Source organism: Python bivittatus, unplaced genomic scaffold (genome assembly GCF_059951505.1).
Source record: "Python bivittatus isolate LINGU-HERP-01145 unplaced genomic scaffold, Pbiv_v1 ctg000700_np1212, whole genome shotgun sequence".
NCBI lineage: Eukaryota > Metazoa > Chordata > Lepidosauria > Squamata > Pythonidae > Python > Python bivittatus.
The window spans coordinates 6,133,358-6,149,525 of record NW_028277098.1 but is presented as its reverse complement, the minus strand read 5'-3'; the positions used below and the strand labels follow the sequence as shown (position 1 = coordinate 6,149,525).

The window sequence follows — 16,168 nt, the reverse complement described above, 5'->3', positions numbered from 1 at the left end:
TTCACAACTGGGTTCATTTTGATTATTTAATGCTAGAACAATTCCTAGCAAAATAACAGCATGCCACCTTTATGCTCCCCTACCTACAGTGAGTCATTACAATTATCACTCTAGGGTAAGGAAGAAATGAGAACAATCCAGAAAAAAAATCAGGAAAGCACACCTTAGTAGTAGAAGCTTACATACTGACAACTCAAAAGAGAAAGTATAACTTAATTTCACAATTTGCACAGAATGATCAACCAGAATTACTAAGAATTCTAGCCGATTGGGAACAAATTTCGTTGCGGGCTCCATTCGTTTCCACTGACTTTGCTACCACCTGCTAATAGAACTATTTATAAAGAAATGTAATATGTCATTATAGTCAGAAATCTTTGCTGGTTATTCCTTTTGCAAACTAGACACCTGGAGAGGATTTTGTTCTTGCCTTACAAGCCTGGACTTATTTTATTCCCATTTAAATAGTTGCTGGCAAGATAGATTTATCCAAAGTCAATTCCACCCGGACAGGTTTGTAGAGAACAAGGTCCTTTAGGAAGACCTAACTGTTAGGACTTTTATTAGCACTCTGTCTATGCCATCTATCTCTGGCACGTTTGTAAGTCAAGGCAGAACCAGGAGTTACCAATAACAGAGTTGCAATCAAAAGTGGCATATCTGTTTCATTTCCTCATCATTAATTTCAATAGATATTTAAGTATGTGTTATAAAACAGTATAGAATCATTCTGATTAAAAGGAAAATGTGGTTTCAGTTTTGCTTTGCCTCATAACACACTAAAAATGTAATCTATTAAAAAGCAAAATTGACTTTTTCTACTTGTGAGCTCAACTTCTTTTATAGACATAGAAATGTTCAGACAATTTTTTGGGCAACAGTAAGGAAGAGCTTTGTCACTGCCCCTTTTCCAGGATGTTCTTTTCAACTTCTCAATCTACCAGACAGTCCTAATATTCCTTGCTACTAACCAGGTGGAGTTTTTCATTTCAATCCATTTCCTTTTCTTATTTTTCAGAACACAGGTTCTGTATGCATTCTTTATCACCCTATTAGAATCTTCTAAATATGCCTTGGATGATAAGAGTCAATGCAAGGATAACAATGGCAATGGGTACAACAGAAATCATTAACTTAAAAATATGAATACCTAGGCATTGTTTTTAATCAGAGAAACTCATAAATGAGTTAAATGTTCCCATCAGCTTCCAGCTTTAGCATATTAAAACTAATTAAAAAGATAGTTTCAGTAGCATATTCAGTAGCCTGTTATTCCTTGAGAAGCTGAAACCACACTGCATCGTGGTTGTTGTCTGACTATATTATAATTCCCACGGAAGATAGTAAAACAGGTTTGATATAAAAAGGGTAAAATAAAGTTGTTGCAGTAATTCCCGCAAAATTTCCAACAATTTTCTTCATAGTGCCTTCACATCAGAGAACAATAATTCTGTTTTGCATTATTGAAAATTCACACATACTCTGGTCTCCAGTTTTACATATATAAGAGTTACATGCCTAGGCAACAAGACAAGGATTGTTCGAATGGACAGGGTATAGTGCTACAGGACTTGGAGAGAGGTGGCATATATCTCCTCATCCTGTTAAGTCTCTCAAGTCTTTCTGATCATGGCATCCTTCTGGACCATCTGCGAGGACTGAGAATTGGAGGTGCTGTTATGCAGTGGTTCTGCTCTTTCCTGAATGAGTGACTCCAATCAATGTTCTTGGGGAAGGAATGGTTGAGCCCTTGTGTACCCCAAGGCTTAGCCCTTTCCCCCATTCTGTTCAACAACTACATGAAATCACTGGGGTGGGGGTGTCGTCTGTCAGTTTGGGTTCTGATATCTTCAATATGCTGATTATACCAGCTTTACAACTTTATCGCATGTGTGGAAGAGATGCAATGGAAGTCCCGATCTGATGTGTGGAGGCTTTGAGGGACTGGACAGCATGAAAAAGAAAGACTGAACCCCAACAAAATGGGGCTATTGCTGGTACAGAAACCCTCTCTTTTTGTGGAGGTTCCATTTATTGTTCTAGATGAGGTCCACTTATCCTGAAAGAGGTGGTGCACAATCTGTTTTTTTTTCCCTGAACTCATGGCTTCTGCCAGAAAAGCAGGTGGAAGGTATAGCCAGAAGAACTTCCAGGCAACATTAATAGGTTTACCAGTTGTGCCTGTACCTGGGCCAAGAAGCACTGAATATAGTGACTCATGCCCTTGTCAGTTAGACTACTACAATTTGACCTATGTGGTGCTGTCCCAAGGGGGACCCAGAAACTGGCAGGGAATGCAACTGCCTGCATGCTGACCGGTGCTAACCACTTCAGCAGAGTAACACTTCAGAAGCTCCACTGGTTGCCAGTGAGCTTTTGGGCCCACTTCAAATGGTTGGTCATTACCTATAAAGCTGTATATAGCTTGGGCCTTATAATCTTAGGGACTACCTTCTCCAGGTAAAATGTGCTGCCCTATGTAGTTTATCCGAGATAGGATACAGGTAGTCCTCATTTAGCAACCATTCGGAGTTACAACAGTATTAAAAGCTATTTACGACCATCCTCGCACATATGATCGTCACAGTGCCCCCAGGGTCACATGATCACAATCTGGGTGCTTAGCAGCCAGCTCATGCTTATAATGGTTGCAGCATCCCGGGGTCATGTGATTGCCATTTGCGACCTTCCCAGCCGGCTTCCAGCAAGCAAAATCAATGGGGAGCTGTGTGATTCACTTAACGACCACATGATTCACTTAACGACTGCCACAAAAATGTCATAAAATTGAGTGTGGTCATGTGATGCCCCGCTTAACAACTGCCCTGCTTAACAATGGATTTTCCAGTCCCTACTGTAGTTGCTAAATGAGGACTATCTGTACTGCAGATGCCGACCTCTAGAGAGATCCAGTGGCTGGAACCCAGATAATGGCTTTCCCACTGTCAGCTTCCTCATTTTGAAACAGCTTATCCTGTGAATAGCCATCACCTTTCTATTTTTTAGGAAGTTGATAATAAAAAAATAATCTTTTGTAGGCACCATGTTAGTTTAGGGAGATTTTACATGAGGACAGAAATAAATATTTTCTAAGGATTAATACTGGAATGTTTTAATGAATGTTTTAACGTGTACATATTATAACCTGTCTAGAATTGTATGTACAAATAGAAAAAGTAAGTATTTTTTAAATCTCTAAAATTTTAGAGTTGAAAGAAATTACAGAATCCCTACTATAAAATGCATACTTTATCTAATTAATTACTGGTTTTGCAGCTGGCATTCATTTTTATTTTCATTTCTTATTAGATTTAAATCCTGCCTTTATTTTTTACAGCTCAAGGTGGTACTGCCTCCCATTTTCCCCACAATAATCACCCTGTGTTATGGGTTGGGCTGACAGAAGGTAACTAGCCCGAAGTATGCTTTCATGATAATGGAGGACTGGAACTCATGGTCTCCTGGTTTCTAGCCAGCACCTTAATTACTATACTAAACTGACTCTCCATTCATATGTTAATATATTTCAAAATAATGTTTATATTTTCACTTGGTGTTTTCATTTTCAATTTTACAAGATACTCAGTTTCTGTGTGACCAAAACCTCATCAGGAATTAGCTTTGCTGAATAACCACTTTAAGAATGGAATTGTGATGGGCTTCACCCCAAATAACTGGATCTGATCAAGTATGTCCTTTTGGCACATACTCCTTTTATTTCTAGGTAACTAACACAGAAGGCCAAGCTAAGCTCCTGTTGACAACAGTTACCCTACGCTCTGAAAGCTTTAGACATTCTGAGAAGAAATCATTATGTAGTGTACATAAATGAATGGAGACAACTATTAATATATTTACTATTTTGAAGTATACCTGATTCAAGCCACAAAATTCTGTACTGAGGAAATTAAGTTCTCACATGCATTGGTTATACCTGACTAGACAACTTTGCCCAAAGTCTTTTTTCTTTCCTGTCTTATCTATATCATGGGATAAGAGATAATTCTTACTGTCATCTTCCTGGAATCTTTTAAACCTTAAGAGCCACTTTACAAAGCATAATATGGAAATATCATAGCCCTTAATCTGTTGCAATTATATCCATTTTTTTAGCATGTGGAAAGGGCCAGAACTATTCCCACAATATATATACATTGAATCATAGTAAGGGATATGGCTTTCACGTTTCAGCTACTTGGGAAAAATTAAGAAATGTTTTTCTGTCACAACAGTGCTTAATTAAATATTGATGATCACTTTTCCAATGAGCCCTTAAAAGTAAGAATTCTCTGTGGTAAAAGACTAAAAAAAGGAAGCTTGACTTGCTGTACTTCAAAAAACAATCTCCAAAGGCCACAAGACCTTTATTTCCTTTTCACCCAATAAAAGCATAATATTATTTAAATAAAAATATAGTTGCTATAAATAATGAACAAGGCCAGTTGTAGTGACAAAACACTAGGGATCAGTAATATATTAGTAATATATATTACTAATCTATATGTAATATATTTTCTTAACACAGCAAAAACTACACAAGAATTGTTAACATCCAGACTAACATAACGGATTTCCCATTTCATTCAGAATGCTCTCTGAATCTCAAAAGTACTTTTGAAGAAGAATGGTGATGGGAAATAAATGATGTTCTGCTCATGTAAGACTGGATACAAGTCATTTTCATAAAAACAAAGTATATATTGTTGGTATCCTCAGGGTAGAAAACCCTTTTTTAGACTTGATTTGAAAGTCTACATGAAGCTTAACCCTAACCCTACAAATATTAATAGTTAATCCTGATAGAGGACAGGACTGATGAAGATGGAAAATGTTTGTCCCATATACAGTACTCCCAACAGATTCACCTAATGCACTGTATAGGTAACTTCTATAGGATTTTGTATTCCTCTTATACAGATTATTCCCCAAGTCCCCTCTTAATTCTTTTGAAGAAAAATAGAAACACAAACACTACAATTTATCAAAAGTAGGATGAAAAGACTATAAGATTACGAATGTTAGTTAACTACTTACTGCATATTCCTCAGGTGTAACTTTCAGAACATCAAAAACCACTGCATCAAAGCTTTTCTTCAATTCAGTAGAACCTTTGTCACTTAATGACTCTGAGCTGCTACTCTTCTGTCCAAGCAGAAATAAGTTATGTCAGTGCAAAGATTTTTTTAAAGGAGTTCCTAGGTGGTTTTTAAGAAAGATTACTTGCATATTATTGTATCAATTCAGTAGCAAATGAAAATCTTTTCTAGGAAAAAGAAAAATTTATTAAGAGCAACTGATGGAATATTAGGACTTCTGGTTAAGATGGCAGGGGGATGAGAGCTGCGGAGCCGCTGTCCTTTTTAATTTTAAGCTTTCATGTGTATGTAATTTTAGGCTTTTTGTATGTGTCTACTGTGTACATGTTTGTTGCGTGGAGGATGCCCTGGACTGGCACTCACCTGAATGGAAGTTCGACTGCTTGGGTCTGTTTGGAGTTCTTTGGCTGGAGGAGTGTGCGTTTTGCAGCGCCTGCTGTGCCTACTGCCCCAGCTACGTTTGCAGACTTGGCGGCTCCTTTGAATTCGGTGACGGCGTGTTTGGGGACTGTCTCGACTGCTGCTGCTGCTGTGACTGCTGCTGGAGTTGCTATGCTTGCAGAGTTTGCCGCATTTGCGACCTCGGCGGCTTTTTTGAATTTGGGAGCAGCGTTCTCGGACTGGCTTGGCTGGAGGAGTCTGCCGCTGCTATTGGAGGGACTTCGTCACGCTGCTTTGGAGAACTGCCCGAGCTGTTTCTCTGGGGAGCGGACTGAGAAGCTGCCCCAGCTGTGTCTTGCTGTAGCTGTAGCTTTTTACCATCTGGCTATCATTGGCTCGGCCTCTGGACGCTGGGGCTCTGGAGGTACAGGAAGAGGCTAGGCAGGGGGGAGGTTTCAGTGGAGTGGCAGAAGCTGTAGACCCCCCTCCCCTGCGGAGGCCTTTCTGCTTCCCTCCGGTAGCCTCGAGAAGGAGGAGGAAAGAAGGAAGAAGCCACTACTCCCATTTAATGGTGAAGTGCCTGGGAGTTGGACTGTGGGCTTCTCATCTGATACTGAATGTTATCCTCCCCTTTTACTTTTCTCTGGGTGAGAGCCAGAGGTGGGCTTGCTGGGAGGGTGAATGGTGGGAGCCTCTGCCAGCTGGTGGGAGCAGCGGCGTAGGAGCTCCTGGATGCTGAGTGGGGTGTGTGGGAGCGGGAGTGGGTTGGAATGTGTCAATCCATTCTCTGGGTGAGAGTCAGAGGACTTTGATGAAGGGTGAATGGGTAGGGTGTCCACTGCCTGCTGGTGGGAGCAGCAAGGGAGGGATCCTGTGTATGTTTGTGTGTGAGGCTGTGGGAATGAAGTGGGGGAGATGGTTGCTGGACTCTGATGGCTCTGAGAGCTAGTAAGCTGAAGAGCCTCAGGGTGCCCAGCTCCCCTCCCAGGTATGGCTGGTGAGGACAGCAGATGCTCTCCAGTTTTGGGAATAGAGGGGTGTTGATATAGGGATGCGGCTGCTGTTGGGGGGATGGAAGCAGGCCAAAATATTATGGTGGTGATGGGCAAGGGGAGATATAGTAGGAGACGGGGAGCAGGCCATTCCCGGGGACCGCAGGACCGTTTTTTGTTGCCCGTTTCGTGTTCCAGCTCCTCAGCCTCAGCCCTGGTACCCTGTCAGCAGAACTTCAGAGGCTCTGGCCCCTGGCTGCTGTTTCTAAATGCCAGGTCAGTCTGTAATAAGGCAGACCCGTGATTTAATCATGGATGAGAGGGCTGACCTGGCATGCATCACTGAGATCTGGCTGGATTTGGGGGGGGGGAGCCCTCAGAGTGTGGCATCAGCCGAGAGTCTGGGACAGGGGTGGAGGTGTGTCAATTGTCATCCGGAAATCTCTTACAGCTTCCAAGGGCGCTGCACCACAGGTCACCGGATGTGAGACCCTGTTCATCAAGTTGGGCGCTAGGGATCAGTTGGGATTGCTGCTGTTGTACCAGCCTCCCTGCTGCACAGCAACTTCCCTGCCTGAGCTCCTTGATGCCATTTCTGGGTTGGCAGTGGAGTTCTTCAGGCTTATGGTCTTGGGGGAACTTCACTTTGCCTTCTTTAGGGATGGGATCTGAGGGGGCTCGGGAGTTCATGGCCACCATGACGGCCATGGGCCTATACCAAATCATCCAGAGCCAGACACAGAACAGTGGTCATACATCTGCTCTGGTGTTCCTGTCGGAGCAGTGGCTATGTGACCTGTAATAAGGGGAGCTTTTGGTGTCCCCCTTGACATGGTCAGATCACGCCCTGATCACAATGGGATTCCCTAGCACCACTATCCACTGCAGGGAGGCTGGACCTATTAGATCGGTCTGCCACCGGTGACTAATGGACCCGGATGGGTTCAAGAGGGAGCTGGGGTTTGTTCCTGTTGGTCTGCTGCATGGTCCATCTGAAGCCTTGGTATACGCTTGGAATAAAGGGGCAGCTGAGGCTTCAGATCGGATCACGCCCATGCGACCTCTCTCCTTTCGGGGATCTTGGCACTCTCCGTGGTTTACGGAAGAGCTAAGGGAGAGGAAGCGAGAGAAGAGACATCTAGAGCGTCGTTGGTGCTCGATGAGGGACAAACTCGACTGAACATGGGTTAGAGCAGCTATTCATGCCTACTAAGTGGTGATAAGAGTGGCGAAGCATCATTACTCCTCCGCTGTTATTGCGTCCGCAGCCCTGTTTTGGGTGACACGAGCTCTCCTGGGTAAGGATGGCTCGGAGAACCTTCTGCAGGGACATGAGGAGGAATCTTCTCGGCATCTGTCGGATAAAATCACTCGGATTTGTTCTCAGTTGGATGCTGGCTTTACTGCAGGTTCAGTGGAGGTGTCTAGGGAGGAGTCTCACCCTGTTACCTGGGAACAGTTTGAACCTGTTGGACCTGAGGAAGTGGACAGGGTCCTTGGAGCTGTGAGCTTGCCACCTGCTCTTAAATCCATGCCCCTCCTGGCTTGTGAAAGACCGGGGGGTGTTGTGTGAGTGGGCTCTAGCAATGGTTAATGTATCTTTGAGTGAGGGGGCTGTTCCCTCACCTCTTAAGGAGGCCTTGGTTTGCCCCCTCCTCAAAAGGCCATCGTTAGACCCCACTATCCTGAACAATTTTTGTCCTATCTAACCTCCCCTTTTTGGGGAAGGTGATTGAGAAGGTGGTTGTGCAACAGCTTCAGAGGACCTTGGATGAAGCAGATTATCTGGATCCCTTTCAGTCGGGATTCAGGCCTGGGTATGGGATGGAAACAGCATTGGTCGTGCTTTTGGATGATCTCTGGTGAGGGCGAGATGGGGGTTGTGCATCCATTCTTGCCCTACTTGACCTCTCAGCGGCTTTCAATACCATCGACCATGGTATCCTGGATCGGCTCAGAGGATTGGGGGTGGGCTGCACTGTGTTGTGTTGGTTCACCTCCTTCCTTCAGGGCCAATTCCAGTTAGTGGTGGTTGAGGAGGAGAGATCCTGCCCTTGGCCCGTTATGTGGGGTGCCACAGAGTTCGGTGCTCTCCCTCCTCCTATTTAACATCTACATGAGGCTGCTGGGTGGGCTCATCCGTCGCCATGGGGGTGAGGTATCATCAGTGTGCTGATGATACCCAATTATGCATCTCTGCCCCTGGCGAATTAAGCAATACTGTGAATGTCTTACCCCAGTGCCTGGAGGCTGTGAGGATCTGGATGGGGAACAACAGGCTTCAACTGAATCCTGGCAAGACTGAGTGGCTGTGGGTTCTGGGGCCTTCTGGTGCTAGAGTTATGCCATCTTTGGTACAGAATGGGGTTGCCCTACCCCAGACAGACCCTGTGCACAATCTGGGGTTCCCCCTGGACTCACGACTCCTGCTCGAAGAGTAAGTGGCAGTCATGGCTAGGAGGGCCTTTACACAGCTTCGTGTTGTGCCCATTCCTAGATCAGAGGGACCTAATAACTGTCACTCATGCCCTGGTCACCTCCCATTTGGATTTCTGTAATGCACTCTACATGGGGCTTCCCTTGAAGAGTATCCAGAAGCTTCAACTGGTGTAAAATGCAGCGGCGCAGTTATGTGTGCCCCTAGGGTGGTACACGTTATACCTCTGCTTTGCAAGCTGCATGGTTGCGAGTTTGCTTTTGGGTCCAATTCAAGGTGGTTTTGACCTTTAAAGCCCTTCATGGCATGGGGCCAGGTTACCCAAGGGACCGCCTCTCCCTGATTACATCTGCCCACCCCATCAGATCTGGCAGAGAAGGCATGCTGTGGATCCCGTCTGCTAGAGAATTACATTTGGTGGGTCCCAGGAGGTGGGCCTTCTCTGCTGTGGTGCCTGCCTTGTAGAATCTTCTCACCCTGGAAGTGAGATTAGCTCCATCCTCAACATTCCGTAAGTCCCTCAAGACCTGGCTATGTGATCAGGCCTGGGGTTCCCAGGGGACTGGGGAGATTTTATGATGGCTCTCTTATTAATTTTATCCCCTCCTGTTTCGTGTGTTTTTACTTTTTTTTATATGTAGCAGTTTTTATGTATTTATTTTTCTAATTGTTGTATGCCGCCCAGAGTCACCTTGTGTGAGATGGGCTGCTATATAAATATGATAGATAGATAGATAGATAGATAGATAGATAGATAGATAGATAGATAGATAGATAGATAAAATGTTAACTTTTGCCCCTGAAAGAGATACTAAGAACAAGTGCATGTATAGACTAAAGTACCAGGCAATGATTATAGAGATTCAAGTTCACATTAAGGTAGAGAAGCTAATTTGGTAACTTTGGGTCAGTCATTATTTTTCAAACCATTCTACTTCACACCATTGTTGGTATGGACATAACACTGGAAAAAGAAATGCTGATGATACTTGATTAAATCTTTCAACCTCAGGTCAGCCAAGTGAGGCTATCAAGGTTCTGTCCCAGTGCCTGGAGGCTGTGTGAGTTTGTATGGGGAGTGGCTGTGGGTATTTGAGCCACCCAGTTCTGGGGATATTTCATCTCTGACCTTGGATGGGGTTGTAGTTCCCCTTTCAACATTGGTATGCAATCTGGGGGTCTTCCTGGACTAGCAACTCCTGTTTAAAGAGCAGAAGTCAGCTGTGGCCAGGAAGGCTTTTGTACAACTCAATCTGGTGCACCAGTTGTGCCCTTTCCTAAATCTGGGGGCCCTTCAGACACTCAAGCCCTGGTCACTTCATGGCTTGACTACTGCAATGTACTCTATATGGGGCAGCCCTTGAAGCCCACCTAGAAGCTTCAGCTGGTCAAGAATGTGGCAGTGTGAGCAGTGATGGTTATGCCTTGGTATGCCCATGTAACACCTCTGCTTCACGAGCTGCACCGGTTGCCAGTTTGCCTTCAGATGTGATTCAAGGTGTTGATCATTACCTATAAAGCCCTACATGGCATAGGAACTAGTTACTTGAGGGACCGCCTGTCTCCTGTAGCATCTGCCCAGTTGATTTGATCTTGCAGGGTTGGTGTGTTCTGAGGTCCTTTGATTCAACAATGCCATCTATCGGGATCCTGAAAGCGCATCTTCTCTGTAGCTGCACCTGTCTTCTGGAATGAGGTTCCCTCCAAGACAGGGATGGCACCAACTCTGCTGCTGTTTAGAAGAACCATGAAGACCTGGCTCTTCACTCAGGCAAGGGAGAGTGGACCCCTTGCTTCATTCCATCTGGTCTGTTCTTGCAATCTTTTATCTTTTATTGGTGTTATAATAATTTCTTTGAGTGTTGTGAGCTGCCCAGAATCATTGGGAGTTGGGTGGCATACAAGTATAATATATTACTTATTAAATTAAAGGAATACTATAGATGCCACCTTGAAAGGTAGAACTGAATTCCAGTAGTACAGAAGTGTAAAATGCATTTTTAAAAATGAAATCAGATACCGGTGGAATTAAACCATGGAAACCTTTTGAAGTCTATAATTGTCACGTCAAGCTAATATATTATATAAGCCTTATAAAAGAGTCATGTTCTCCTCTCCTCACCTCTTTTCCCCCAACTCACACATATATTGCATATTCAACTTGCATAAAGAATAAATTAATAACAATACTCCATTTTGGTAAAAGCTATTAACATGCAGACACAGTATTGATGGAATCACTATCCCTTGATTGTTGAGATAGCTTTCCTATTACTGACCATTGTTTTACATTTTTTGCTATTCTTGGTCAGTGAGACAACCTAAATTGTCAAATACTATCTGATAACTACTAATAAGTAACCTGGAATTTTTCAAATTAAAATAATGTTTCAAATGGGACCAAACTACATTTTTAGTTATGTAAAATTTTCATTTTATTATGTACACACCTACCCCCCTCAACATACAAATCACAATCAGTGAAACAGCAAAAGGCACTTTCAGAAGACATGGGTCTCCTAGTTACAAAAAGTAGCAGAGTCATCATTTTAAATACCATAAGAAATATGTCCATACTGTCCTGGTCCTATTTGTTTACACACCTTATACTGTAAGCATAAGATGTGCAAACAAACCTTATAGATATGTTTTAATTTTCCAGCACAGAGGAATTCTCTGCATACCGTTATATTTAAATATTTCCCCTTCTATACTGCAGTATATGTGACCATTATGAACTTATTTGGTTGTGATTTAAGTTGACTACACAAGACATTATTTTCTCCTTACCTCTGAAGCAGTAGCCACAATATTAACATTACTGGTCTGTCCGTTCATTAGGTCCATACTGTTCGCACCATTGGTATTATGCCCCACATTTGCAGAAGTGGCTTTATTCAGTCACATTCACCCAAGTTATCATTCCTTAAAAAAGAAAAGTAACGTTAGGGATGCATAAGACACGGAAGTCTTAAAGCCTCATAATATAGCTCAACATACTTTTGCTAACTATAAAATTACCAAAGAATCTAATCTAAGGCAAAATACAGTAGACTTAAAATTTTACATTATGCAAAAATTACTGTGATATCAACTATAATTCAATTAGGTCTTTGGGAACTTTAATATCACAACAAGCAACAGCAAATTCAAACTAACAGTACATTATTTTGATGACCATCTGAATCCAGTATACAAGAAAAATGTTAGGTATCTAGTTGGTGCTATTAGTACAAATGCTAATTTATTTGATTCTTCTATATTTGATTTTTATGCTATTTGAGAGATTTATATGCTTATTGTATTGATGTTTCTGAGTATTTATTTTTAAAAAGTTACTCTTTTGGGGCTAGAAGCCCTCTACAATTAGAATTGCCGAAGCACTTGAAATAAATAAAAACCTGAATTCCATTTGCAAAATTATAAACTTTTAAGACTAAAAGAACTTTGTGTCCAATGGTTTGGTAGAACTTCTTTAACTGGGACCTTAAATACTGTAATATATTTTTCCCTCCAAATAAGAGAATTCCTATTCAAGATTCCAGACTGGAAAGCCTTCTTCTGAAATTCTGTAAGCTGGTGGCATGTTTGGAATTTCGACAGAACATCATGGGTCCTCTCAGAAATAATTTCGGGGCTGGGTCAAGGGTAACTATTTACAAAATAACTGTCACATGGGCATGGCCAACCACAAAATTATTTGTCAGAAGGCCAAACTTGTGAAATTGTTCACAGCCATCCTTTCTAATCCTCTGGGATATTCTTTATAACCTCTCATAAATACCAGTGAGTTTGTTTCAAGCGGAATCTCCAAGCAAAGCACTAGACTATACTCATGCAACATATTCATCAAGAATGTCTTGAGGGTGCATGTAGCAGTTACAGACATTCTTGAGAACAAGAGCAGTTTAAATACTTAAAAAAATAAAATGAGCAAAAGCTCACATGCTAAGGCTAAATTATACCATGCAAGACTATGAAGTCTTCTGCTTTAAAATGCACCCATCCCTTAAATAAATATTTTTAACATTTATTTCTAATATTTCTGATTTAGGTAGCTATGTTTTGTTTTTTGCTGAAAAAAGTAACAAACAATAGAGGGTCTTATGGAACCTTAAAGAGTTGGGTAGCATACAAGTTTAATAAATAATACTGATAACAATTAGAAACAAATTTATGAGCACATAAACATATGGATTGTAATCCACTTCATTAGATGTAGGGAGTGAAATCCTGAGAGGAACTTTTTTATGTACTCACAGTTGTATGTGGCATGGGAAGAGAGAAAAAAGGAAAAGTACAATAGTTGGAAGAGACAGAATTGTTTTAGAGATCACAGGCAGACTGTAACATTACATGGAGTATTAATCATGTATAATATTAAGGATGACTGTAAAAAGACATTTTTACTTCTAGGGTGTATGTCTGTGTCTTTGCCAGAACTATGTTACAGAAACTACAGAGAGTCCTAAATTATCTCAAAGACTAGTAAATCTATTACCACAGAAGGTTTGTTATCCAGAGAAAGGAATGTATTTAAACAATTGTTCTTGTTTACAAAATTAGTTTTAAAGTGATTAACAATAAACAGTTGTTAGATGTGACACAGATATTTTTACACTGGATGAGTACTTAACGGCATAATGAAATAATCCCTTGTCCACATTTAATCCATGAGAATGGTGTTAAATCTTATAAGAATTTTCAGCTTTTGTTCTTTGTGTTGTTTGCTGTAATTCCAATATTGCACACCAAAAGTGAGAGACAATATGCCATGAGAAATTAAAATGCCCCCCCACTGGTTTTTGAGTATTACCACTTTTGATTTTAGATTCATGTCCATTGAATGTCCATTTCAAAATGTGTTATGATACTGATAGATGCCACATATAGAATCATACTGGAGTACAAGCAAATGTGTAGTCCTCTAATGATGTAGGTAACATTATGAGGACATACAATTTTCCAGAAGAAATATGGGGACACAGATTATTAACAGAGATATAGCACATTTTAAAAATGGCACCAGTGGCAACAGAAGGAAAAAAATGGGAAAAATCATGCAAGTAAACAAGTACTCTGAGTAACTGTTTGCAAGGTTGCATTTAGCAACTCTATTTGCAGTGCAGAGTTTTAAAAATAACAAATCATGCAAGTTGAGGCATAACTATTACAGAGGAATCAAAAATACCAAGTATCTTCAAGAGAATGAACAATATTAAGACAGTACTATACTACTTTTGGACTATATTATTGATATCAGCACTATGAGACACTTTGGATTGTTAAAGTGACATAATCTTTACCAATTGGTACCCTAAGTACCAATCATTAGCAATGCATACACAAAATATTCAAATAAAATACTCAAATATATTCAATGTATACTTTACCTTTTTATTCAATCCTAATATCCAAAGCAGTTGAATATTATTTATTCAACTTTATTTTTATTTTTAATGTATTTCTGTTTCCAATTCTGGTCAGTGACTATAATAAAAATTCTATTCAAAGCAGTTGATTTTTAAAAATTTTCATAAATTTTTCACTGGCAACTAAAGTGTACATATAACACGTACTGGAATTTAAAACAATTCAACTTTATGTATCAAAACTTTGTTTTGACAAAATAAATCCCTCAGGCTTCTCTCGCTTTATGCTAGGTTTATATTCCTGCAAAACCACGCATAAAGCAAAGGTGCATAAAGCAAGACACTGAACCAGTGGAAAAAAAGTGCCTGGAAAATATGGTGTTAAATTTTGTAACCCAAATGCATTGACTGATATGCTCATAAATTTTTAGAGCCTTATTCTTTAGCACTATGTTACTCAAACATGTTTTCTTCCTTGCCTTGTCTTAAGTATTTTCTCCATCTTTTCTACAGCAGGATTCCTATTGCAGGTGGTTATCATGGAAGACAAATAGGTAGAATGCATCACCGTACTACAAATTTTATGAAAGTATTCTTCATTATATCGCACACAGTTTTTCCCAGATTAAAAGGTCATCCTAGTGCTGAGGATCCTTCACAGTTTTGGAGCAATGTAGTATGTTCAACTGTTTCTAGCGTTAGACAGATCTTACTCCCTTCCATTTTGGATAAGGGGGCTGGATAAGATGTTGATGGCTATTTTGACCCCATAGTAACAGTAGCAGCTATTGCTGGTACGGAAGTAAATAGAAGACAGGACGTACTACTAAAATGATTGTACAATATGATGGTAAATACGGTGGTTCTTAAAAGTTTGTGAACCGTTTTGAATTTTCAATATTTCTGCATAAATATGACCTAAAACATGATCTGTTCTCCACACAAATCCTAAAACTAGATAAAGAGAACCAATTTAAACAAATGAGTAAAAAACATTATACTTGTTCGTTTATTTATTGAGGGAAATGAGCCAAAGCTACATATTTAAAACAACATAATATAAACAGAAGCTTAAAATTCAAAACAACTTAATATAAACAGAAATTTAGAATTCCATAAATGTTGGAGTCATCTTACGGAGGAGGAGGAACTCTGTGCCAAAGTGACTGCCTAAGCTATGAAACTCATTAAAAAAGTGTGGGAGGTGCAAGATGGACACTTGTCCCCCCGCTTTTTACAAGTTTTTTCATTATACAGTAGCTGCAAGGGGAAGACAACTAAGGGTAATTAGCAGTGCCAGCTTCCAGATTTATGAAGTTTTAAGACTTCTAAGGATATAAAGGAGTGAAAAGGCTTAAGGTTCTGTTTTGCCCCTTGCTGATTCTACCGTATTGTTACTGACCTTTTCAATTGGTTTTAAACATTTTTTAATGTTTAATATATAGCACGCTAGTCTCTAACTGTTCTGAAGGAAGAATTTAAAAACATTTGACATAAATATAAATATATTATTAACCTAATAGCAAATAGTCCTTTAAGACTGGGAAAGTCTGATTGTGTGAAAAGTCCAAAATAAAAATATCTTCTATTAATGATGACAGCTGGATCTTGAATTCCTGACAGCTCACTGAGCATTAAATTCTCTTTCCCAAATGCATTGTAATACATTTCCAAAACAAATGGCTTAATTTTTTCAGAGCTAATTTAACAGATTTCTCCTAAGGTTTTTAAAGTCTGTAATGTTTGATACAGGGGTGGATAAATTGGGGAGGAGGCTATGATTCCCCCCCCCCCCCATGCACCCAAAGGTGTTGAAAGTTACAAGGCATGTGTTTGGTGACAGAATGACATCAGTGGGGATAGGATAAAAATGTATTTTTGCTTTTGGGG

At 40.6% G+C, this 16,168-nt stretch overlaps 1 protein-coding gene across 3 annotated transcripts in view; it reads right to left on the bottom strand.

Annotated features, from left to right (window-relative positions):
• Positions 1–16,168, bottom strand: part of RALGPS2 (Ral GEF with PH domain and SH3 binding motif 2) — a 110,085-nt gene that overhangs the window by 78,508 nt on the left and 15,409 nt on the right. For all 3 annotated transcript variants that reach the window (XR_015798326.1, XM_007428766.4, XM_025166981.2), the window contains exons 2-3: positions 11,697–11,831; positions 5,035–5,142 (exon numbers count right to left, since the gene is read on the bottom strand). Coding sequence is in view for 2 of the 3 variants with exons in the window: in XM_007428766.4 (XP_007428828.1) it covers positions 5,035–5,142; positions 11,697–11,753 (165 nt within the window). In the remaining variant the exon portion in view is untranslated. The remainder of the gene's footprint in view (positions 1–5,034; positions 5,143–11,696; positions 11,832–16,168) is intronic.